Raw genomic sequence first — 25,453 nt, forward strand, 5'->3', positions numbered from 1 at the left:
GCCAGTTTTTACTATTCCAGTTGTACCACTTAAAGCACAGCATTTCAGGTGTATCAAACTATTCTTTCAAACACCTTGTCAAGGCTAAAGCCTTCTCTCTCTTCATTACATCAGTATATTTAAGTGCATTACTTTCAGTGTTCAGTTGTTGGCAGCATCTGTTTCTCAATTTCTAAAACACCTTTGCTTGGCTCCAAAAAAACATTTATAGGAACTGGCAAGTCTTATTTCTTTCCAGGTTCTTAGATTAAACTACAATAGATTTGTGGAATGCAGCTTCTGTCATTGTCTGTGGTTGTAACTGTTTTATTCTGTATAAAATTATATGAGTATTAAATGATGAAGGGATGAAGACTTGGTTTTAAAATGAAGTAATCTGATCCATGAGCAAGATAATATAGAAAGAAAGATAGTATTTAATTTTTAATGCCTAATGAAATAGCCTCAACTAGAAAAATTATATTCCTGTGTAATTGTGATGAGTACACTCTTAAAAATACAGGTTTAGATTAATATGCAGAAAGAGGAATTGAACCTGACTTTCTTCTACATCTAAGGTGATGAGTGTGTGCTTACTGTAGATTCCTAAGGAAAAAATGAAATGGTCTTTCATCATGTAGTACATGCTGATCTCTGGGACACAGTTTAGAGCCCAAGTCCTTTGGGAAGATCTTGCGATAATGACCACACACACCATTCTTTTTCCTCACCCAAGTGTTTATGAACCACTTCTGGGGCCTATACAAAACCCAAAGAAACTTAGGGAGAGGCATGTACAGTGTTTTTACTTATGCTAGATATCAGACTGCCTAAATGCATAGTACCATGGCATGTAGTACAGGTGATCTATCAGAATATAATTTGATAGAAGACTTTTTCTTAATTGTGTTTCTCTTCAAGGAGAGTAAATGTACAGTTGCAGACCTGTCTGGTTTCTCTTGAAGTCTGTTGCTGAACCAATATGGCAATTATAATTTGCTCACCAAAAAGTGTGACATACTCTAATAGACTTGTCTCAGAAAGAGTGGTCCAGCTGGCTAAGCGCTATGTATAGCTTTGCTAGCACGATGCTGATGAAGTCAAGAGAACAGCAACTACTAAAGTTACCTAAATTTTGGTGTATTAGGCCATTAAGGCACTGCTGCGGTCAGTTTTTGGTACAGCCATACTGTATGGAACAAATATGCAAGTACACTGGGTATTAGTTCGCTTTATGTTAGTGACTAGATCAGAACCCTGGTTTATATCATGTTTCAGGTGCAAATTTGGTATTAATAGCTGTCTCAGTTATGTTACTGTCCCTGAAAGTTATTTAGACAATGATTGGATTCTGGCTGTCCTCGTTTTTGATTGTGTGTGTCAACTGTGCTTTCAAGCAAACTATGAGTTCTAGTTTTAGTGCTTCTGAATGTATATCTCTAATTGTAGGCAAATGTGTCCCTTAAGAAGATTTTTAAGTGGGAGACTGAGGTGTGTTTCCTTCTACTGTGTGTTTATTTCTGTGTGCATTGAATGGTACAGGATCAAAGAGCTGTTAAAACTGCTGTGGTAGTTGCTGTGCTCTTCTCTTGCAATTCCTGGTGGTGTTTCCTATGTGAACTGAGGTAGATATGGAACAAGTTATGACTAGTGTTAAGATAATTTAGCAATTTAAATATTTTTGTCTTCATTTGTGTAGCTCTTCGCTGAACTTTAAATGTGTAAATTAAAGTGCCCTTTGCTACATCTGCTTCTGGATGATTTAAAACCAAAGTGAGAACAATGGAGTGCAGTCCCAAAGCAAATTATCAGTATAGCTTTTGTTTTCTTTGAGGTTTTTTATTAAGTACATTGCAATGTTCACGATAAAAAAAACTTCCTGCAGTGTTTTCACAGAAAATCTCTGCCACGGGCATGCTGTATATCAGATTTAACTTTGATATTGATGATTTTTGTACCTGGCGATAATTGGTAGGGAATCTGTGTTCATTACACTCTGTTCTTTATTGGCTGTCCCTTTTGGTTTTTATATGACATTACCTGTCAAAAGAGACATTGCTTGTAGTTGGCCAGGATGTAGACCATTCACAAAATGTTTGCAAAGGTTCAGTAGAGATGTAGGAAAGCACTTTCCAGTTTTAGTTCTTTGAGGATTGCTTTGTTCTCTGCTTTGGACACAAGAAGACTAAGGAGGATTTCATGCAGTCTTGTAGCTCTGTGTTGTCAGGTGTAAGGATTGGAAGCAAGGACAGATTTCTGTGCTCTTACTGCTCCACTTACACTTGGACAGTGTGTGGAAGGAGCTTGTTCAGCCTGAATGGAATAGGGAAGGAAAGTGAAGAATGGGAAGGAAGAGTGTGAAGGAGGGAGAGGACTAGGAATGTAAACACAAGGAGATGAGGGAAGTGGTGGCAGGTATTCAGAAGGAGGAACTGAAACAGATAGAGGGTGTGATAAGGGACTGGCATTTGAAGAGGAGCTGGGGAGAGGAAAATCCGCAGAGGTTTGGGTCTTTGCACCTTCTGTCTCTGCAATCTAAGCTTGGAATAATTGACAAATTTCATGTATTAACAAATACCAGGTCATTTGAGTCTTGGCTCACTGTAATGTTGGTCCAGATAGAAATTCATAACTTGGTCTATCTTGCAAGGTATTATTGGAAATTATTTACAAACATTGTAAATCTGTGGTGAATTTAATAAATATCTTTACTATTGATGAATTAATACAATTCCAAATGATGCAAACTTATATTCTGTTCTAAAAATAAGTGCAACTTTCTAAAAGAAATGTCATCTCAAAATTCCTTGAATTCATGGGGTACATTTGGAGGGATCCATAAATACATATTTGTGTGTGTGTGCATATATATATATATATATATATGTTTTAAAAAGTCTTCCTACTTCTGTCACGGAGTAAAATGTTTTTGCATTTAATTTTTTACTAGGCAACAGTAGTGGGGCTTGGAAATACATAAACTGATGTCCAGATTGTGATGTGGATAGAGTTCGTCTGAGAACATTAAGGGAAACACTAATAGGAAGAGATGGTATTTAACTAAATTCTAATCCTCTGAATATTTCAGAATAATCAGAGGGTTAATCTGTAAAAATGTGTACTTCAGGGTGGGTGAAGCTGTACCCCATGTGTGCATGCAACAAAAGTCTGTCTTGCAAGCTGAGTTCTGGTATTATCTTGTGCTGGTTTGGGATGGAATAGATTAATTTTCTCCGTAGCAGCTTGTATGGTGCTGTGTTTTGGATTTGTGATGAAAACAGTATTGATAACATACTGGTATTTTAGTAATTGCTAAACAGTGTTTACACAGAGTCAGGGCCTTTTCTGCTTCTCATGATGCTCTGCCAGTGAGTTGTCTGGGGTGCACAAGGAGTTGGGAGGGGACACAGTTGGGACACTGAGCCCAGCTGACCAAAGGAGTATTCCATACCATATGACATTGTGCTGAGCACAATGGTGAGGGGGAGAAGGGAAGGTTTGACAGCACTGCTGTTGCTCCAGGACTGGCTGGAGATCAGTTGGTCAGCTGTTGGTGAGCAATTGGGGTTTTTTGCATCACTTTTTTGTTTTTCTTGGTTTTGTTTTTCTTTGGGCACTTTTGCTTTTTCTCCTTCTCCTTTTTTCCGTATTAAACTGTCTTTATCTGAGACCATGAGTTTCTGCACTTCTATCCTTCCAATTCTCTCACCATTCCACTGGTGGGTGGGCAGTGAGCAAGCACCTGTGGAGTACTTAAACTGCCTACTGGAGTTAAACCATGACATAACTCCAGTTAATTTATGAAGGTTTATCAAAATGAAGTCCTAAAAAGTTTGGCTGAATGCCTGCTGAACATTGGAAGTTAATGTGAAATAGTAATCTAAAATCTCACATGCTTTCAAGATCTTCCCAGTGGCTTTTAGTGTCATTTCTCCTATACATGCTGTAAGAGTTTGCTTGCTTATTTTAAGACTTAACCATATTCATGTTAGGTTTAACATTTTGCTTCTGTATTTCACTTTGGCTTCTTGCTCTGGAATCTAAAGTATTAAAGAAATCCTTTTGTTTGATACTACTGCTCATGAAATTCAGTCACTCGAAGTTGAGACTGCAGCGAGCCTACCACAGTTCAAGTCCTCTGCTCCACACAGATATATGCTGTAAGATGATGTTTAGTTATCACTTAATATGCAAAGCATTTCTTTTTGATATACGAGATTCTACTGTTATGTCAGTATGTCGTCAGTAAATTTTCTTTTAAAGTCCAAGTATTTGCTTTCTGTTTAAAAAATACTGCAAGTAATTCTGATTTTAAAAGGGAGCAGAAAAGTGTTCCAGTGTTCTTGTTCTTCAGGGGGAAAATGTGTGGTGCGTTACCCCTTTGGTCCTGCTCAGTATGCAGGTCTGCATGCTTTGTGATCTATATATGTAAAAATATTAGTACACCATCTTTTTTATATTAAATAATACTATATTCATATATTGTATATAAATTGAAAAACAATAATTGAACTCTCTGAAAGAAACAGCTTATATTACAAATTTACCAAAGTAATTTTCATTTTGCACCACCTTTAAAACAGATCACTATTTTTATGTAACTAACATGACAGTGTTCTTGAAACACAGAAGTGATGTAGCTATAGCATCTGAGCCTTGTTCCCATAATAAATGTTGCCCACTTACAGTTGGCTACCATGCAACTTTATTCCTGTTATTTTCAGATCATTACTACACTGCTATGTTTTGTAATAATCAACTGCATCCGCTATTGGAGAATTGGCATGCCTGGTATTACAGGGCAAACACAGAGCTGTGACCATGGGCATGACTGCAAGCATATTTGTTTTATTTCAGTGTCCATTGCAGCCAGGTCGTTTTTGAAGGCAAGCACTTTGTAGTGGAAGTAAAAACAATTTCTTACTGGAAGTCTTGCTCATTCACATCTAGTTCTTACAGGAAAATAAAAAGTTACGGTAGCCCAGTCATGTATGTAGTTAAACACATGTAGGTATAAATAATATATATCTGTTATTCTGTGTGGTCATTTTGATTTGGTATGTGCCCACACAACTTGTGTGGTAAACCTGTCATTCAGTGTATTTGAAAGTTTCTGATAGCTGAACTGTGGTGGTTAGCATGGGTGGGTGTGTTTAGATGGAAAAATGTGACCTGTTGTATCAAAGTGTGGTATGTTGGGACAGGCCTTCTACTTGACCTGTGTAAACAAGGCTGTAGTCTTTTCGGACTTGCCTGGACAAGAACAGGCATCTGAAGAGGGACTGCAGCTGACTGAGTGAAGATGGAAGACATGATAACCCTTAGATTATGCCAGCCTCTTAGGTCTCATGGTTTTGGCTTGGAAGCAGATGAACTTCCAGGATAACTTAAGCTTATATTAAATATATTGGGACAAATTTGTCTTGGGGTTGGGGGAAAAAGTACTGTTACTTCTTCTCAGTTGTTATTTAATAAAGATACTTCTCCAGCACACCCCCCTCCATCCCATGCTCAACTTCTAGAAAGAGAAACATTTAGATGAGAGGGAAGGTTGTCATAACTCATCCTAATGCTCCTGGCACTGTCCCCATATACCAAGTGAAGTCAGTAAATTATTGGAGAATGTATGTTAACTATGGAAAGAAGTATATTTGCACATTAGTGTCCATATAGCTTTCTGTAGCTAACAAATTAAGCTAAGTTCAGAGTTTATTTAGATCAAGACCAGAAAAGGGTATCTGATCTGACTGTGTGGAGATTATATTGTACACTGAAACTGTGAACAGCTTCAGGAGACATAACTGGATGGAAGGAGGATAAAAAGTGAATCCAAGATTAAAAAAATACAGCTTTGAACCTCCTTTATCACATTTGTTTGTTCATAAACATGTACCTCCAAAAGAAACTAAAGTTTTTGGAGTTTGTATTTGGCTTGCTGGACTGTAGAAGCTGATGATGGAATGGAAAACCCACCTTAAACTGTTTTACTAATAAAGAAGTTGTCACACTGGGTCAATATGCTACTAATTACAGAAGTTTCTGCCCTAATGAAAACTTTAGCAAGGAAAAAGTTCACCTGTCCCAGGCAGGAACAATGACTTATCCTGACCGACACTGCCAGCAAGTTGAACATGAGTCAGCAGTGTGCCCTTGTGGTGAAGAAGGCCAACTGCATGCCAGGTTGTATGAGGAGAGCAGCCAGCAGAACCCGGATGGGAGACATTCATACCTTCTCTTCAGCACTGGTGTAACCCCATCTGGAGTAATATACCCAGTTTTGGGATCCCTAATGTAATAAGGATGCTTGAGTCTGGGGAACACGATCTGCAGGGAGAAGTTAATTTTGTTAGTCTAAAGAAAAGGAAGCAGCAGAAGGGACTTTATTGCTGTCTTCATCTGCCTCATTTGGTTACAGAGGAGATGGAGCTAGGTACTCCTCCACAGTGCACACTAGAAGGATGAGAAGCATCAGACTTCAGCTGCAACAAGGAATACTTCACTTAAATGTTGGGAGGTGTTTTGTGTGAGTAGTCAAATGGAGAGACAGGCTTCCCAGGAGGGGATGGAATTGCCATCCTCAGGGTCATCTGAACTCAACTGGACCTGAGCAGCTGACCTAGCATCAGCCCAGCTCTGAGTAGGGGATGGGACTGGGTGACTTGAAGACATCCATTTGGACTGGGATTACTCTGCAGTTGGCAGACTCAGAAAGAATAAATCCTCACTAAAAGTGATGGAGAGTCTCAGACTTGCCTTGACAGTTCCAAAATGGCCTGCCTTGGAGAAAATGTCCCGAAATTTTACTTAGCAACACTTACGTTCTTGAGAGCAGTTGTGGAGTGCTTAGTATCTCTGTGCCTAGCAAGATCATGAGGCAGATCCTCCTGGAAGCTATGATAGGACACATGGAAAATAAGGAGGTGATTAGTGATAGCCCAACATGGCTTCACTAAGGGCAAATCATGCCTGACAAATTTGGTGACCTTCTACAATGGGGTTACACCATTGCTGGATAAGGAAAGAGCAACTGATGTCATCTACCTGGACTTGTGCAAAGCATTTGGTGCTGTCCCACAGGATATCCTTGTCTCTGAATTGGTGAGACATGGATTTGTTGGATGGACCACTCGATGGATAAGGAATTGACTGGATGGTCGCACACAGAGAGTTGCGATCAATGGCTCGATTTCCAAGTGGAGAGTGGTGATGAGTGGGGTTCCTTGGGGATTGGTGCTGGGACCAGCACAGTTTAACGTTTTCATTGGTGACATGGACAGTGGGACTGAATGCACCCTCAGCAAGTTTTTCAATGACACCAGGCTGTGTGATGCAGTCAACATGCTGGAGGGAAGGGATACCATCCAGAGGAACCTGGACAGGCTTGAGAGGTGGGCCTATGTGAACCTCATGAAGTTCAAAAAGTCCAAGTGCAAGGTTCTGTACATGGGCCAGGACAATCCCAAGAACAATTGCAGGCTGGGTGTAGAGTGGATTGAGATCAGCCCTGTGAAGGAAGACATGGGAGTAGTAGTGGATAGAAAACTGACAGTGAGACAGCAATGTGTGCTTTCAGCCCAGTGTCCTGGGCTGCATCAAGAGAAGTGTGGGCATCAGGCTGAGGGAGGTGAATCTCCACCTCTACTCTACTCTGGTGAGACCCCACCTGGAGTCCTGTGTCCAGCTCTGGGGCCCCCAACATAAGAAAGACATGGACATGTTGGAACAAGTCCAGAGAAGGGCCACAAAGATGGCAGAGAGAGTTGGGGTTGTTCCGCCTGGAGAAGAGAAGGCTGTGGAGAGACCTTCTAGAGGCCTTCCAGTGCTTAAAGGGGGCCTACAGGGAAGATGACAAGGGGATGTAATGATAGGACAAGGGGTAACGGCTTTAAGCTGACAGAGGGTAGATTTAGATTAGATACAAGGAATAAATTCTTTACTGTGAGGGTGATGAGACACTGGAACAGGTTGTCCAGACAAGTTGTGGCTGCCCCCTCCCTGGACATGTTCAAGGCCGGGCTGGATGGCACTCAGGCAGGTTGGAACTAGATCGTATTTAAGGTTCCTTCCAACCCAAACCATTCTAAGATTCTGTTACCCGTTAGGGCTTGTTCTACAGGACCTGTTCTAAACATTGCTGAGTCTTCTGAAAAATAGCTCAACAATCCCTCTGAAGGGTGAGAATACTCCTGTTTTCCAGTGAGGAGCAATTTGGTGCAGTATTTACAAAGCAGCATATGCAAGACAGTATACATAATGCATGCTGTTGTGGCTTTATCATTATGATACACATTGCTGTGTATCTGTTTCAAGAGAAGTCTAATATTCTCTCTCTTAATGTCAGGTACAGAAGTGTTTAGAAAGGAAGCCCTTGATATTTCCCACAGCAGTGCAGTTACTTCATGGTGGATGTCTTATAGATTAGGAAGCTCATAATGGAAATTTAAAGACCTCAGAGTATACACAGAAGAGCACAGGCTTCACATCAGTGTACCAGATCCCAAGTACGTGGTTTGCCTTTTACATAGTCTCACTTTGCATCATGGCTCACCACAGGCAAGTAAAGGTTGCTAGTGCCATTACTGTGGTTTATGTTTGGAAATAAAGTAGTCCTTTCTCAAAGAGATTTGGTGACCCTGCAATATTGTTGTGTTGCACATCAAGTTCTCCAGTCAGCAAACTTGTCTTTTAGAATTACTGATCCCCTTGGTTGAATGACCAATTATTTCTAATGTTGGAAAACATAGTCCAGTAATTAATATAATAATGAGAAGCACGAGGGGACACCCTGAGTTGTTTTTCACTCTCTCTTGCAAAAGACTCGTGAGACCTTTGCAAAAGTCTCATGATGGTTTCATGTTCTATTTATCTTTCCATATATGATGTCAGTTGGAACAGATAGTTTCTATGAGACATCAATACTTTACCTACTTTTTATTCTGTGGCTAGTTTAGCTGCTGCCTAGATCTCCTATATCTGTATCTTTGTTCTTATGATGCTTTTGGGACAGCTTTAAAATGTACTCTGTAGAGCTCACCTTATTGGGATAGTGGTTGGCTCTTCCACCTGGCCTTTGTAACAGCTGCCTTCTGAAAAAATTGTTTATGAAAGATTAACTAAAATGTGTTTTCTTTCATTCTTGTTTTATTCCAGTCAGTATAATACGCTTCTAGCACACTAACTGTGTATGTAGACTAATGTTTAAGGGTCAATTAAAAGAATAAAAATGAATACATCATACTTAGTCTGAATTTTACTACCTAAAACTGAAGTTTCTTTGCAAAACACCAATTAGCAACTACTTGCCAGTGACTGAATAGTGAATATTCATTTAATAGTATTTTGTGTTATCTTCAGCTGATTCTAGTCAAGGAAATGTACTCAGATGCAGTCTCTCTATTGAAGAAAAACTTGTGCATTTTTTTCCTGAATAATCAGATTTTCTAGCAGCTGTATAGGTTTTCAGATACATATTAAACGATTGGTGGGTTTCTTGCTTGGTTTTTGTTTGGTCTGGGTTTTTTTCCTAGTACCTAGGGATCTTGAATGACAAAAGGATTGTGTTGTACAAAGCATGATACCACATGCAGAACAAGTTCCCAGGCAATTGTGAAGCAATTGTGTTTATAAAAAGAATGGTAGATTGGGAAGTGAAACAGCAGCAGAATAGCTTGTCTGAATTGCTGAAACTAGGAATAGAAACTCAGTCCAGTTGATTGTGGCGTTAGAATTTTGTCTTAGGTCTTCTGACTTTTGTGTTTGTTGGAGCAGCCTTTCTATCCATGTGGTGTGTCTCTTGGTTTGGCTGCTTAGTTATATAAGCCTCTCTGTTCTTTTCATATGTTTTTCTTTGTTATGTTTTAATTACTTTGGTTCTCTTCTTGTAAAGATTTTTTTTTTTAATTTGTTGGGAGTTGGAGGGGGGGGGAAATGTTGTTTGTTGTTTTGTTGGGGTTTTGGGGGACAGATTTTTTAAATTATTTTTTTAGTCAGTATACTTGGTTACCACATTGTAATGTGCAGGACATGAGACAGAATAAATTCACACAAGTGCTTTGAAGTCCTTGAAAGTCAAGCACCTAAGGCAATTTTTACTAACTGAGGATTTGTTCTTAAATCTTGCTAGATAAATAATTTATTTCCAAAAAGAATGTTTCCATATTTCTTAAACTGCGCATTTAAGGTTGTCCTACTATCCGTTTTTATGTGATCTAAGTTTTGCTTGTTTTGCAGCATAATAAAAATTGTGGCTGGAATGTGACATTGACTCAATTTAATTTTATTTTTTTACTTTTGTTTCTGAAATAGTTGAGGCTTAAATGCTATGTTAAAATATCTTGACATCTACAATGTGATTCAAGAAAGTTATGTGAAATGGGAGGAAGTCACCATATTAAAGGTGATATTTAAAAACCTGCTTCACAGGTGATTAGGTGGGTTAAGCATAAAATTAGGATCAGTATTGTGAGTTAAGTATGTGAAAGATTTATTGAACTTACTAGCTTTGCTTCCCTTTAAGTAGTCACCTAAGGCATTAACGGACACGGTGCTTTGGGAGGATATGTATGTGGTGAGAAATGTAGGATAAAATTCCTAACACTTTTTCTGTTGTACTTAAGTTATTCTTTCTTTCGATGTTGATGAGATTCTGAAGGCATGCTTCAGAGGTGATGGAGTTGACCTATTTGCACCCTAATTTACCATTACTGACATCTCAGTATTACTTCATCTTGTCTTTCTTGTATGCTTATATTGCAGAAATCTCTGATAAATCTTTGTAAATCTTGATCCAGATTTCTATGAAAGCAAGTATTTATACTGCATTGAGAAAATGCATTCATTGCATAGATTGGAAGAAAGATTAGAGGAGATACATTTGATTGCCAGCAGTAAAACTAGGTGGTATGTTATGCAACTTAGTCTTTTTGTTGAAAAAAGTGTGTATTTTGAATGAAAAGTCTCCTTTAAAATATACCTCATTAATACTACCTTCATTAACAATTAACACCTACAACTGCTTTAACTAAAGATCTGGTTTTGTGTACAGAGAAACATTTTTCAGTGTTTCTCATTTACTTTTGTTGCTGCTTGTTTACTGTGAGGACTGCTGTCCACTGAGGTGTACCATTGAGGAGGTATTTTAAGTGACATGCGAGATACCTCATTACTAGCTTTTATTCTCTCTGGTGTCTCTTTCCAGCCAAATACAGAAAAACAATGAAAACAGTGCATAAGCATCAACATCTATGGTATTTGGTAAAGCTGTTTGGTAGCTTTTGCTTTCTTCTGTTATCTTGTTGGATGTCATCAGGCTTTCCAGTTAGCACTGCTCAGGCTTTGCTGACTTCTGAAATACCAGTTCTTAGCTTGACCTATATGAAGGAATATATATATATATATATATATATAAAACAAATGTGAGTTTATATGATTAGTGCAGAATCTTGATTGTAATGATCATTGCACCTTTTGAGATATAATTTCCTGGTGTTTGCTAGTAACCTCAATGTTTTTATCCTTCTGTTTTTCATTAGTCTTGTTCCAGCAATAGAATGATTTTGTTCACAGCAGCTCTCAATTAAAATTCTAGTCTTCCTTCTTGTTTTGCCTCCCAGCATGTGTTTATGAGGCAGGATCGCTATCTTTGTAACATAAGAGCGTAGAGAGCCAGACCGTTCCTTGGGGCACCCAGTAATTATTGTTCAAAACTGGATTTGTCATCTTCCTACTCGTAATGTTTTTCCAGGTTCAGTGAGGAGTCTGTCAGCTCATCAGGTACATCATTGGTGGCACTCTCTTGTTTTGGAGATGCTAATATCACTCTGTGGATTCAGGTGCCATCACATATACTTGATTGGTTTATTAATAAGCTCGTCTGCCTTTTCTCTGATCGTTGAAACTTATGCTTTGTAAACTACCATGTCTGCTGCAAATTTATATGTAAGATTAATATATGTTGATTGTGTCCAGTTCCTGAACCATGCACTGTACAGAGTTTGATCTAAAGATGGCTTTGGGTGTGACTGAATCCCAAACCTATACAAGGAGTGTCATCATAGGAATCTTACTGGAAATAATAGTGATTTGCTTCACTTACAAAGTGCAGCCGTGTTTGCAGGCAGTACTTCTGTCACTATGCATAATGTTCCACAAAGGTATGTAGTCTACATTTTAGTGACTGTGAATTGCATCTGCATTTGAGGGTTTGTCAAACTGGCCTAAGAAATTATACCAATTAAATACTTCTACATCTGAACTTCTTAGTATTTTCTTTTTCTAGTTGTGTCATGGAAGTTGCTATGCAAAATGCCACAAATACACTTTTGTTCAGTGCTTATGAGAAAACAGTATTTGGTTTTAAGATATATTGTTACACAAATGAAACATATAGCTGTATATTGTATTAATGGAGGTGTATAGTAAGAAAGACAAGGTTAGAAAAGATGGGGATTTGCTTTAAAGGGGACATAAACAGTAAGTGGATAACTTGAGAGGAAAGGACAATGAAGAAAGTAAGAGCATGGGGTAAAGAATCAGAATAAATCACTGAGCCAGGGTAGTCTGTGATACTCTTCTGCTTTGATAGTTCTGCTAAAAAAAAAATAATAAAATCCAAACAATACACTTGGGCAAAACGGATTACCATGCTTGCAGTCGTTAGGATCATTCCACTTTAAGCTGCTCTTGCAAACAAGCTTTCTAGCTATTTAATACACAACTGTATGCTTCAAATGAGATGAAAAACTGAATCTAATTAAAGAACACTGCAGCCAACAATATTCTGAAATTGAGAGATTATTTTTATACATTTGGCATAGAATTGTTGGCTTTTTTCCAGACTCACTGTCTTTTGTTATTAATAAAGGGTGTTGGCGTTTATCCAGCTTGAAATAGTGGGATCCAAGTTTAATGACTACTGCAGTCAGCAAAATCCTCGAACTAGTGTTAACAGAAGATCAGTGCGGTGTAAACTCTGGCTTTCTGCTTTTTTGTAGTTTTGACATACAATTCCCTCTGTGGGATGCTGCTGCTTTGAGGTTAGAATAAGGGATGCTGCAGCAGGGTGGTGCTGATACTTAGTAACATCTGATGTGTGGTGGATGCGAAGCTGTGTTTAATTGATATCATCTATTTTGAGTATTTTTATTTATGTGTCTGCATAGCCTGTGAAGGCACTTGTTTAGTGACTATGTGAGGAGTAAAGACTGTGGATATTGTATGTTTCTCGGCTTGTGTTTAAAGTAATCTGGCTTCTTACACTGGGTTTTGTATGGCAGTATTGAAAAACGGGGCAGTTTGTTTGCCCTTCCCACTCTGTGGTTCCTTGTGGTCTTCAGTATGTTTGAGGGCTGGTTATGAATATATGTGTGCATCTGATTTATGTTACTGATTTTTTAGTATTTCTTTTTTTCCTAATTGTGTAGATACTTCTATTTTGGATACTCTAGTTTGGAAGCAGGAAGAATAAGATGATTCTCAAATTTCCATTTGTCTGTTTATTTTTCTAATCAGTTCTCAAACTTTTGTGTGAACAGTTGGACAGCTGTATTCTCAAGCTTAAACTGCTTAGATCTTAAACTAAAATTAAAATTTCATGTCCCTCTTTCTGTCTTTTGATGTTGTTTTACCCAATAAATATTTTATTTTTCTCCTTGTATTTGTGTGATTGATAGAATTCCCTGTATCAGTATAGATTTCACCAAAAATTATAATAGCCCCTTTTGCTTTGCTGTCATACTTTTTATAGCTAGAGTTCTTTTTCTGTTGTCCTAAGTAATGCATAGAAATTTTGTTCAGTAAGTTGATGCAGGTTTGGTAATTAACTAATTACAAAGTAATAATTATAGTAGTTGGTACTACAGTCTGTTCTAGGGAGACAAATTTAACAGAAATATTTATGTTAAAGAAAAAAAAGAATTAAGGGAGATCTCTGGTAATATAGAAAATCTTATATTATAGAAATACATTTAAATTCTAAATTTAGAGTGGCTATTCAGAAGAATTTAAGGAGCCAACCCAGAGAAGTCAAGAGATGAACCATAGCAGTTGGAGAAGGAAAATGTCTCAAAACACTTGGGCACTGGCCTTCACCATTGGAAGCAGTCACCTTCTGTTTGCTTAAGAAGGAAACTATGCCTTTCTTCATACTTTCTTCTAACAATGGTGTCTTAGGTTAGTCAAGAGAAGAATGAAATGTTGAACGGGGTTGATTTTTCTGATGTTAAGCCTCTTGAGTGTTTTTTGTGAAAGAATTTAAGAAATATGTGGTTAAGCTGCTAACAAACATACAGAGATCCTTTGAACATAATAGCTAGGGGAACTAGTTTGCATAAAATGGAGCTTACTTGCCAGATATATCTTAAGGCATTTAAGTCCTTTTCTTATTGTGTGTGGGTTTGGCTTTTTGGGTTTGGGGGTTGTTTTCTCTTTTTTAACATTAGCAGAGATCAGAGAACTTGAAGAAAGCACATAAATTTATTTTTATTAACTTAACAAAATGAAATGCTGAAGGGCAGATAGGAATTGATTCAATTTCACTAATAACAAAAAATTGTGTTCCTTTGAATATCAAACCCCTCACTTCTGCATTAATTTTTACACCTCAGTTGCTTTTTTAAATTTAGCTCTAGAAAACTAATTGCTGGTTTTGCTGTTCAGAGTTTTATCTTGGTTGCTGTCTTCTTACATATGTGAATTCTTTGTAAAATCATGTATTTTTTATTTTGACTGTAGTTTGCATTTATGGCAGATGCAAGTGTTTTCTGGGTCCTTGTTATACTTGTATTTTCAGACTTTGATTAGGAAACAAACAGCGATTTGAGACTGCTACTTTGAGTGTGACTGTGTGGTGTAGCATGTCGTTTAGTACTGCTTCTGTGCTGCCTCCAGAGGTGTTTGCCCTTTGTGGGGTATAAGTTACGTGCTCACATTCAAATCGATTTCTCCCTGCACATCAAGGTGTGTGTTGTTGTACTGCTACTTTGGTGAATACTTGTGATTATTTCTCCAGATGTCAGTTAGCTTATATTTTTCTTAAGCTATATTAAGCAGAATTGTTCCAAATATTTGTGCTTTATCATTGTTTTGGTACACATTTAGCATTACCTTTGGTTTGCAGCTGCTTAGCACTGTGATAAAAAATTCTTTCTGCTCTTGGTAAATTTACTACTGGTGTACATTTTTGTCACTACAAGTTATTGAAGTGTATATGCAGTTTATACAGGTTGTGAATTTAGTGTTTTCATTTTTGGTTTACCTCCAAAATATTTTGGTATACTTTGAAGTCTTGGCTCTGTAGTTCAGACCACCTCATTACTGTTTACACAGTCTTTCTTTGGAGATTTCAGTTGATTTGCCAATATAAAGTATGACCAATAGTGGGAGTAGTATCATTCATCCAAAATAATAGACTCTCTTATATAAAGAAATCAGTGTACAGTGTTATTCCAGTCATGACAGTATCGAAAACACTTTTTTTTTTTTTTTCCTCGATGGGGGCAGCCTGACTACAAGTAGCTATCTGCTTATCTCTTCAACTTCTGAAGGATTTTCAGTACTGAAGTTTAAAAGATGCTTTATTGCTATTGAAAGCAGTGCAGTTACCAGTGGAAATGGGTCCTGTTGCTGGGATGGCACACTTCCCTCTGCTGGGCAGTGGGCTGGGCTTGTGCCCTCCTCTGCATGTACAGTTCTATCAGAAAGCTAATGTTACCAATTATAGATTTGGGTTAACATGTTGGTGTCAAGCTGTTAGTTTATATTAAAAAATGTTAATATGTATCTGTTGAAAGCAGGTTTTAAATTAAATGGAGGAAAAGTACCTTTTTGTTTTCTTGGCTTGAGTGTTTCTACGCCTAATGGAGAAATGCTTTGAGCTGGGAGGTCTGAACCCAAATGCAACTACTGCCACAAACAATATTGGTTTCACAGAACTTGCATTCGCATTTAGATGCAGAATGTCTGACAAATCCTTACTGATTCTCTTAAAAGCTTTTTTTGGTAGACAACAGTTTGGGTTAAGGCTTGCTTTCAGTTCTGGTGTGTGTTTGGGTTTGAATTACCACCTTCCTTTTTAATATTTTCAGTACAGGAAAAGAAAAAAGTTCAGAAAGTGGAATTATAATCTCCTAATAGCTTTGCTATCCAAATAGGATTAATATCTTTCTTGGCTCTAGCTGTCTTGGGTGGCATAACCCTTGTACCTGGCTATTTGGTTCTTGAAATTAAAAATCTTTGGCAAATCCATAGTGACTACTACATTGCAAAGATGTAGATCGACAAGTGCATATTTATTAAAATTTATGTCTATAACTGTCTTCTTGTGTGTGACTTTTTTTAACCCAGGTTAGTTGCAGGCCATTGCTGTGCTATTACAAGAAGATTAGTCTGTAATATGAGTGAGACAGATTGCTCCACTGTGTAGTATGTAAAATCCAGAGCACAGAAATGCTGGAAAGTGAAGCAAAATTTGTTTACAAAACAGAATGGATTTTAAATAAAGTTCAGTTTTAGGTAAAAGGTCAGACTCTAGTTCCTTTTTTTATTTGTAGCAGTTCATCCGTATACAGTAGTGTGCATATTGTATGTGTAAAGTAATCTCATTTTTTAATCTACTATAACTGTCCTTTTGATTCTTGAAAATCCTGTTGGGTATTTTGCATTCCGATATCGATCCCTGTCTGTCTGACTGCTTCAGCTGGGTAATCATTTTTCTTGTTTATCCCTAATCCTTTTAATATTTCCTTCCTGCCACTGTATAACAGTACACTATGCCTATTGTTTGGAATGTGTTTCAATGATGACCGTAAGACTACAGTAAAAGTGGCTGGTTTTTAGCCTAGATTTCACAAAACCAGCTTACAATGAAACGAAAATTCAAAGCTGAACGACATGTGTCTTCAAAGCATGTACGCTGACCTTAGCGCATCACTTTGCTTAGTTGTACAAAACGTTCATCTTTATGAACCATATTCTATTTTAAACTGCTCTGAAAAAATGAAATATGAAGCTAGCTGTTTCAAAATGCTTCTTATTCTATATTCTTCTTAGGGACCTAACATAAAAAATAAATTTCATTCTGTGTATATACATATGTATATCCATACATGTACGTATTGAAAACTTGTTTTTATAGCAGCAGCTGTAGAACTGTTTAAATATGTCAGCAGAAGTGTTCAGTTCCGAGTCTCCAGTAGTTCTCTTCAGCCTTCTCCTTGGATGAAAACATTCTGTCCTTGTTTCTATGGTGACTGAGTAAAAGCATCTCTGGTCACACGAAGTTGACAAAATGATAAAAATCCCTCCCTGAAAAGGTTTCCAGAAAAGCACAGATGTGTTTTGTTTCACCTGAAGAATGAGAAGACCCTTTCACCCTCATTGGGGCTTTTCTTCTCTATTTCTCCCATACTAGTTATACCTTAAGATCCTTTTGCTGTGCTAACCAGTGCTTTAAGTGTTCTGCTTTTCTCATTAACTAAACCTGGCATATACTTTCTCTGCGTGTCAAAGCAGAGCATGCAAACATAATGAAGAAAAAAGAATTTGATACAGAGGTGAAAACAAAGTTCTTAATTCTTCTTCAGGAACCATTTTTATTTCCATACTACTTTGGTACTAGCCAAGATGGGGGAAGGGGAGGGGATATTTTTGGGTGGGGTTTGTTACAACTGCTCTACTTGAACAAAAAACAAAACAAAAAAACCCCTGAGATCTAAACTTCCTATATTCAATGACTGTGTTAATAAAACCAGCTCTAACTAGTGGCCACTTTGAGTATTGTATAAACCTTTTAGGAAGGTAAAGAAAGTTACCTTCTCTCAGAGAAAGGATTGGTTGTGACATAAAGACCTTGCCACACTGTTCCTCCACTTCCACATAATAATTTTATAATAATTTTATAAGGTCATGGGAAACATAATTTTAAAACATATGTAGTAGCTTTTGATATGGAGAAACTCTGAAAAGTTCCAGCTTTACAGCTGTTGCTTTATGACAGACTCTTTCTAATGCTAATGGCAAAGGGAAAAAAAAAAAAAAAAAGGGAAGAAATTCCCACCTTGATTTCTTCTTTTTATCCTTTGAAGGTTGCTCTCCTCCCCCTCATGCACTTCATAACAAATATACTGTGGTTGCAATGAAGGGTCAGTTTGAATGTTAGTGCCTTGACTTCTGAGATGCTACAACTTTCCTGTGTGCTTCTGAGATGAAAATCAAATGAAAATGAGAAATGTTTTTGAGACATCCTGACTCTAAATGAGTGATCCCTGTCTTAAAGCACACAGTACATTGTAACTTACTCAGTTATTGTTGTTCAGCTACACATTGTAACTTAGGTGGTTCAGATATTCTTGGTAATTGTAGAGTGTCCTCTGTTATGTGCTTCATAAAGGGTAGGTTCTTTTTGCAGGCTTTTTTAACAGCAAGTGAGGCAGAACCTTCAGACCACAGAAAGTAAAGTTTGTCTTGAAATGCAAATCTGGTACCTGTAGTAATTTATACTTAGAAATAGCACTGTCACTGGTAAACTGAATAATTTTATTTTCAACAGTCTCTAAGACTGCCTTTTAGAGTAGATACGAGATTTTTTCCCAAGGATAGGAGTCTTATTTTGAATTCATCAACATGTCACTTTTCCTGTTTGGATTGTGTTCAGTTTATTAAAAATGTAATCTTTCCAGATACATTTCTGAATATCTTGAGAAGATTGACTGGCAGAATAGGTAGTTTGTAAAAGCTTGATTGATCCAGGCTCTTCCTTTATCTCTATAGAGATTCTTTGTTGGCTCAGGCTGGTGAGATGTCAGAGATACCAGCTTCTGTTGTGTTTTGATGAAAGGCTATGAAGAGAATGTGTCCCACAGAGCCCTCAGCAGCAAACAAACTGATAGTTTCTGTTCTTTGTGTAGTCATTCGAAATGCTGCTTTTTTGAACATAAAGGCAATGTGTGCAGCCAACTAAATTTTTTTTTACTTGTTTGTAGGTTATCTGTTCAGACAATTTATGAGAATTTTGATGGGTACAACCTTGACAAGTAATTGTTCTCCTTGTTAATGGTTTCTTTTTAATGGAGAGACCAAAATGTGATTAAATAGATGCTTTTTCCAATAACTGTCTGATTCTGTGAAAATCAAGCAGCAAAAGTGTATACAACTCCTCACTTCATTAAATTAATTGGTGAGTTGTGTAAGCAGATTTTTGCCTTGCTAAAACAGTCAACTTACTAAATGAGACCTATCAGCTGCTTCAAGGGTAGAGGTAGAACAGTGTTTTATAAAAGTATATTGGAATTAAGGTGATGAGTGTCCTGAGTACAAGCTCTTACTTACAAAACCATATGTCATCTTTGACAAATAGTTTTACTCTCTTTTTACATACAGTTAAGGTTGTATTAAATTGTTTTTATGAGGAAATCTACATTATGGATTAGGAGAATGTAGCACATGCACATCTTCTTGCTATGTAATCTGTGTTTTAAGATGTTTCTTTATTCAGGAATAAGTGTCTCATATATTTGCTGTGCTAATTTAGTTCATAGTAAGTCACACATACCTAGTTTTCACTTTCCTCAAAAATTTAATTTTTTTAGGTTTCATATACTGCCTTGAAAAATGAAGTTCTCCTGTTTGGGGCACACATAGTGATTGTTTATATTCTATTTACTATCAAAATTAAGATAATAAAATGGAGTTTTAAGTCCTGATACCTTGTTTGGCTTTGAAGATGTTGGTTAGGAGGATCCTGGTTTGTGTAATAGTAGCTTAAAACAACATCTGGGAGAGAGGTCAGTGCTTCATAGTGTATGTGTGTATTTGACAGAGAAGCAATAGGTTATTGTGAATTTACCTTGGTCTATTGAAAACCTGCTTTAAAACAGTCCCTGTTTGGTATATAAAAGGGATAAACTAGCAAAAATATCACTGATTTCACAGTTGTTTTCTGTGGAACATAGCTTGCCATTGCCCTACCTTTCTGTCTGTTGAGATAGTCTGATGTATTTTTAATTATTCTGCTCTGACATGTTTTCTTACATGTTCCTTTTGTAAGGTCTGGAAGTGTTTGTTAATAAAGGAAGAAAGAGCTATTAAATGATTCTTCTTGTCTGATGAAATCTTAAATAGCTGTATGGAGTGGAATTAGATCAGGAATCCTGCTAGAGCAGTGATATTTATGGCTGTATTCATGTTTGTAATTTATTTTGAGAACAGTTTCAGTTCTGATGCCTTTTTTGATCAAGTCATGAAAAGATAAGCAAGTTTAGTACAATGAATTGCAGAAATATGTCTTGTATACAGACCTTTATCCCTGTAAATAGAGAAGATGGGTATGCTTGCCATTTGCTGAAATAACAAGAAGAAAAACCTTGAAGCTTTTCCTAATGGTTGCTTAAAAGTAATGTCTCTTAATCAGGCTTGATTTCAAAATGAGGAGCCCTCATCAGCTTTTAATGAACTGCAGTAAAACAGAACTCCCACCTTCTCACCTCCCAGTGAGTGCTGGGCTGAGGGCACAGTTGTGGTCATATGGTGCTACCTGATTAAAGTTTTAACTAAAATATAGTAATGCTACACTGGGAGCTGCTGGATGAAGATTATTTTCAGAAGTATAAGTAGGGACTCTACAAGAAAACACTTTTAATAGTGCCACTCGCACGTCGTTTCAGCCACTTGCTCCTTTCCACAAAAGGAAGTCCACATCTAAATTAAGAACCAAATCATGACGTAGTCTGCAGAAAGTTTCTTTCTGCCCTTGATTCTGCTGTGGGCTGGAGTTAGGGAAGCTGCAGGACAATTGTCCGCTGGCTGATCCAGGTTGAGTTAATATATTTCACTTTCATGTTGCTCGGTTGCATTTATATACTAGGAAGGGAATGTTTTATCATGTACATAGTTTGAGATAATAATTTGGAAGCACAATATTTACACAAGTAGTAGTAGGGAGTTGGTTTTGTTTATTTCTCAGGACCATGAAGTACAAAAGTAATAGTGGCACTGGATTAAAAAGAAAAACTTTTAAGTTTGATTTCTAAATATTTGCTGGTGTTATGTAACCTGGTATTAAAACACAAACATGTCTTTGCAAGGTGGTGGCTGTTTGTGTTTAAACCATTTCCTCTGAAAGCAATGGCCAGTTTTATTTAATAGTAGAGTCCTGTTGTATTCTGTTACAGTTAACTACATTGAGCACAATAATGTGGAAAAGACTATCAAAGATAATAACTATGAAATACTGCATGAATGTTTTATATAAAAATACTTGTCCTCTATTTAAAATTTCTCTCTTTCTTCTGCTGCTTGCGATACTTCTTACATGCTGATAGTGACATATCCTTGTTTTCTTCATATTTTTGCTAGGTGATCTTATCAACTCCAACACTAGGCTTTGCGTTGGTCTTCAAAATAAATATATGTAGAGTCCTGAATAGTCTGAATCCCAACAGTTTGACATGCATTTCTCACAAACCTTGCATTTCTGAAAGTTGGCATATATTGGCCAAATACAATCAGTCCTGGAGGAAACACTTACCCTAATATAGATGCACGTATGTATGTAAATACAGGCAAGTAAAAATAGTAGGTAAACATTTAAAACATGTATAATACAAAGTCTTTTCACAAGAGGGACTGCATGAAGATGGGATTAGTCATGGAGATCAGAAAATTGCTGGATGCATAATGTTAGGGTAGATCAAGTAATGAACAGTGTGAATACCTCAGTACTGTTCTATTACTTCTCTGTGCACAGTTGAACAACATGCCGTGGAAATGAAAAGATTCTAAAAGCTAAAATGTCAAGCCTTTTATTATATCCATAAACTAAAGAATGTCAATAAAATACTGAAACTAGTATGTTATCTATTATTTATACAACTTTCTGCAGTGACAGCTTTCTGCAGCAAACCGCTGTAATCAGTAACGCTCAGCCTGAACAATGTGTTTAATAAAGCAGATAATAACCTAAACGTAAGGGTAGGTTTAAAAAAAAAAAAGGTCTTACGAATGTTTTAAAATTGTAGGCAAAGTACATATCTAGCCTAGGCTATTTTAAAGACAGATGGAAATAGTGGGGCTTTTAACTGTAAGAAAAGTTACGATGCTGTCTAGTATCACATTTAAGTTAGTAATCACTGTTGCTTGTACATGAAGGAAATACATGTAATTATTTTTTTAATTCTGTTTTGCTGTATTTGCCAACTAAAATTGATCTAAATGTTTATATTCATGATTTCCTTTTGCAATTACTAATGCTAAGACCTAGGTTAATATTTTTCTAAGCACTTATATATTTCTAGGCATTATATCCCTCTAAGTTTAAATGAAACTAAAGCACAGTTAGGAAGTCAGCCATGTAGGCAAGCAATGCTGCTTTGATTCTTCAGTAGACCTAGAATTCCAAAGAATATACTAAAATTAAATGTAGAAGTGATCCTCTGGAAAAAGATATCACTGTTGTTGACATTCAGTGTATGTGTGGAAGCAGAATTACACATTTGCAGTGCAAACACGATATCCAGTAACTTTAATAATTCCAAAAACAGTGAGTTATTAAAACCTTGGAGAATATATTCCTGACTTTTTATCAGAGATGCTGATATTTGATATGTCTTATTCAATCATTGAAATTATCACTAGAGATTAATTTTTAAAATGGCAGTACCTTAAACATCAGATTAATAGTCTTGGTTTTACTTGTTTCTACTACTCTGCATCTAGCTTAATGACAACAAGTGAAGTAGTCAGTTACGTTTGTAGGGGTAATAGTGACATTTATAATAGAACCATCTAGTTTACAAACTTGCAGATAACCAAGGAGTGGTACAAACAGTTTATAAATTCAGGTCTTGAGTTTCCGTTGTTGTGGGGTTTTTTTCTGGTCAGGCCTGGGATGGCTCCCTGCATTGCCTCCAAACACTTAAGTCACTGTGTCCTGTTGACCTAAAGATACTGCTCTTCTGAGTGTCCTGAATCCACTTTTTTTTAACAGTGCTCAGATACATTGGGCAAAGTGACACCCTCTTAAATATGAGCAAGTTTCTCACTGTTTGCATTACAGAGTAAATCAGTCACAGGAATGGTCTGATTTTTCCCAATGTGGCTCAATCATTGGAAGGCACAACACAACATTTTTTCCAGAATTAAGATTTGGTTTTTTGACAATGAGGAATCTTGACTTCTTTTCCACATTTTGGAAGAATATTACCTAGCTGTCCAAGAACCTTCTGCTGTGTTTTCATTGTCTGTTGTCTCAGTGTTTGTCCAGCTTGCCACTGTTCCCACCAACTTGTTGACCTTGTTCTTCAGTATTACTTTTCTTATTGCTATGTCCCTGCAGCCGGTGCCTCAGACCTCTAATGCCTGTAGCCAGTGTTAGTCAAATCCTTTCTCTTTTACTCTCCAAGCTGCTGAAGTAACAACACTTTTAATGTGAGCAATGGGAGTGTGTGCAGGAAAAATTGTCTTCTGATAATGTATGGACTTAGCTGTTGAACTTTTAACCAGCTTTTTGAGTATGTGAAATCTTAGTTTAGGTCATTCAAGTTTAATAATCAAAATCAGTTGCTTATAATGGAAGGTCTTAGCAAATCGAAGGTGTAGGTGTGAACATCAGGACTGTGCATGATATGACAAGTTATTTCTCAATTTCATAGCCAAATGTGTAGTTTCACAGCTGTTTTTTGAGTCTGTGTGGGTTCAGCAGTCACGCACGTTGCACAAATTAGAATTTTTGTAAAATATTTCATAATGAGCCTGCCATCTTGCAAATACCAAGATTTTTTTTAAGCATATTCCATAATTTTTGCTAATCAGCTCAGCAGCAGCAGTTTCCTTCTTAGGGGGTGAAGGAGAGGAAAGGGAGCTTTATCTGAGCTCATCTTTACAGCTTCAATACAGTGTTTTACTGACATTTATGGTATGCTGATTTTTCTCTCCCTTTCAGAAGAGAAACCTGACTGCTCCAAGGCCCGCTGTGAAGTCCAGTTTTCTCCTCGCTGTCCGGAAGATTCCATCTTGATTGAAGGCTATGCTCCTCCTGGTGAATGCTGTCCGCTCCCAAGCCGTTGCGTGTGTAATCCTGCAGGCTGCTTGAGGAAGGTTTGCCAGCCTGGTTATTTGAATATATTGGTTTCAAAGGCATCAGGAAAGCCAGGCGAATGCTGTGATCTCTATGAATGTAAACCAGGTAAAACAGGAACCGATTTTTCAATTTTTTAATGTCTGACAAGCACAAAACATATATAATTGCATCTGCTAAAGCCTATATAGTGTCTAAATTCTTCTGACTCTTCTTCAAAATTAAAATGACTTTATGTGGGCAATACCCATTTAAAAAAATAAAGATAAGAAATATTAAGATAAATGTTACTCTTTTTTTCCTTCAGACATTAATTTAAACTGAGCAACAAGGAAAAAGTAGCCTAGGGAGAATATTGCATTTCTGTGGATACTACTAGTGAAAGTGACATACTTTATATACTGATTAGATTATACAAAGTTTTTTCATAGAAGGAATATATTGTGCATGGATAGGGAATTAAGGTTTCTGTCTGAAGATTTCTCTGGATTACAAAGTGATGCCTCTTAAAAACTGGAGAGCAAAAAGGATTGTGGAGGAGCATAGTGAAAGACTTTACAATAATTTCAGTATTTACCCATTTTCTATTTCATGAGAACATGAATCACCTTTTCTTGTGATTTATTATTCTCAGTGAAGTGGAAGATGTAATTCGCTCTTCTTTTTGATCTAGGCTTTGGTAAAAATGAATAATAAAAAGAGGAATGAAAGCAGGCATGTAAAATTGTATAATCCCAAATCTTATGTGCAAACAGATTCAAATATGCTTAAGCTGTGCCTTTCCTATGCTTGTTTAACATTTTCTTAAATCCTCCACAGAAGAAGATTGTACAGTCTTTGTATCTTCCAGTGCTTCTCTTTGTGTTTTTCCTAATATCCAGTGCAAATATGTCTGTGTGGAAATTTAGGCAGACTTTTTTGTTCTATGTCCTGAGTACCTGATGAACAAGTCTTTATTATAATTTTTGCTCTGGAACATTTTGTCAACCTCAGTCTTCTTTCATCCAGAATTAGCTGTAATTTCTTATGGCATAGTTTCCTTGAGCTCCTTCCTTGTTTTGTTGCCCCTCTATAAGTTTTCGTTAGTTTTATCCGTGTCTTTAAAATGAGGTGTCCAAAACAGACTACTATTTTCACTGAGTCTTCATCACTAAACACTGTAGAACAATTACTTTCTGTCCTTTCTGCAAAATTCTAAATAAGTGCTGACTCTTATGTGAGAGTTACACCTAGTTTGTAAATTCTATGATACCAAGGTCTTTCTGTAGCATGACTGCTACTGAACTACCTTGTTTGTACATTTTAATTCTTCCTGTATTACTTCAAGCATGCTTTTGATGACTTATATCATGCCGATTTTGGATTATTTCTTTACTTGCCAAAATGTTAGCTCTGATCACGTCCTTC

General features: G+C 37.0%; 1 protein-coding gene across 3 annotated transcripts in view; it reads left to right on the forward strand.

The window, feature by feature from the left end:
* CRIM1 (cysteine rich transmembrane BMP regulator 1) overlaps positions 1 to 25,453 on the forward strand; it is a 196,529-nt gene that overhangs the window by 65,603 nt on the left and 105,473 nt on the right. The window contains exon 3 of one of the 3 annotated variants that reach the window (XM_074896908.1): positions 23,912 to 24,154. The exons of the other annotated variants lie outside the window; for them this stretch is intronic. Within the exon in view, the coding sequence (XP_074753009.1) occupies positions 23,912 to 24,154 (243 nt within the window). The remainder of the gene's footprint in view (positions 1 to 23,911; positions 24,155 to 25,453) is intronic. 3 annotated transcript variants of the gene reach the window in all.

Source organism: Athene noctua, chromosome 1, assembly GCF_965140245.1.
Source record: "Athene noctua chromosome 1, bAthNoc1.hap1.1, whole genome shotgun sequence".
Lineage (NCBI taxonomy): Eukaryota > Metazoa > Chordata > Aves > Strigiformes > Strigidae > Athene > Athene noctua.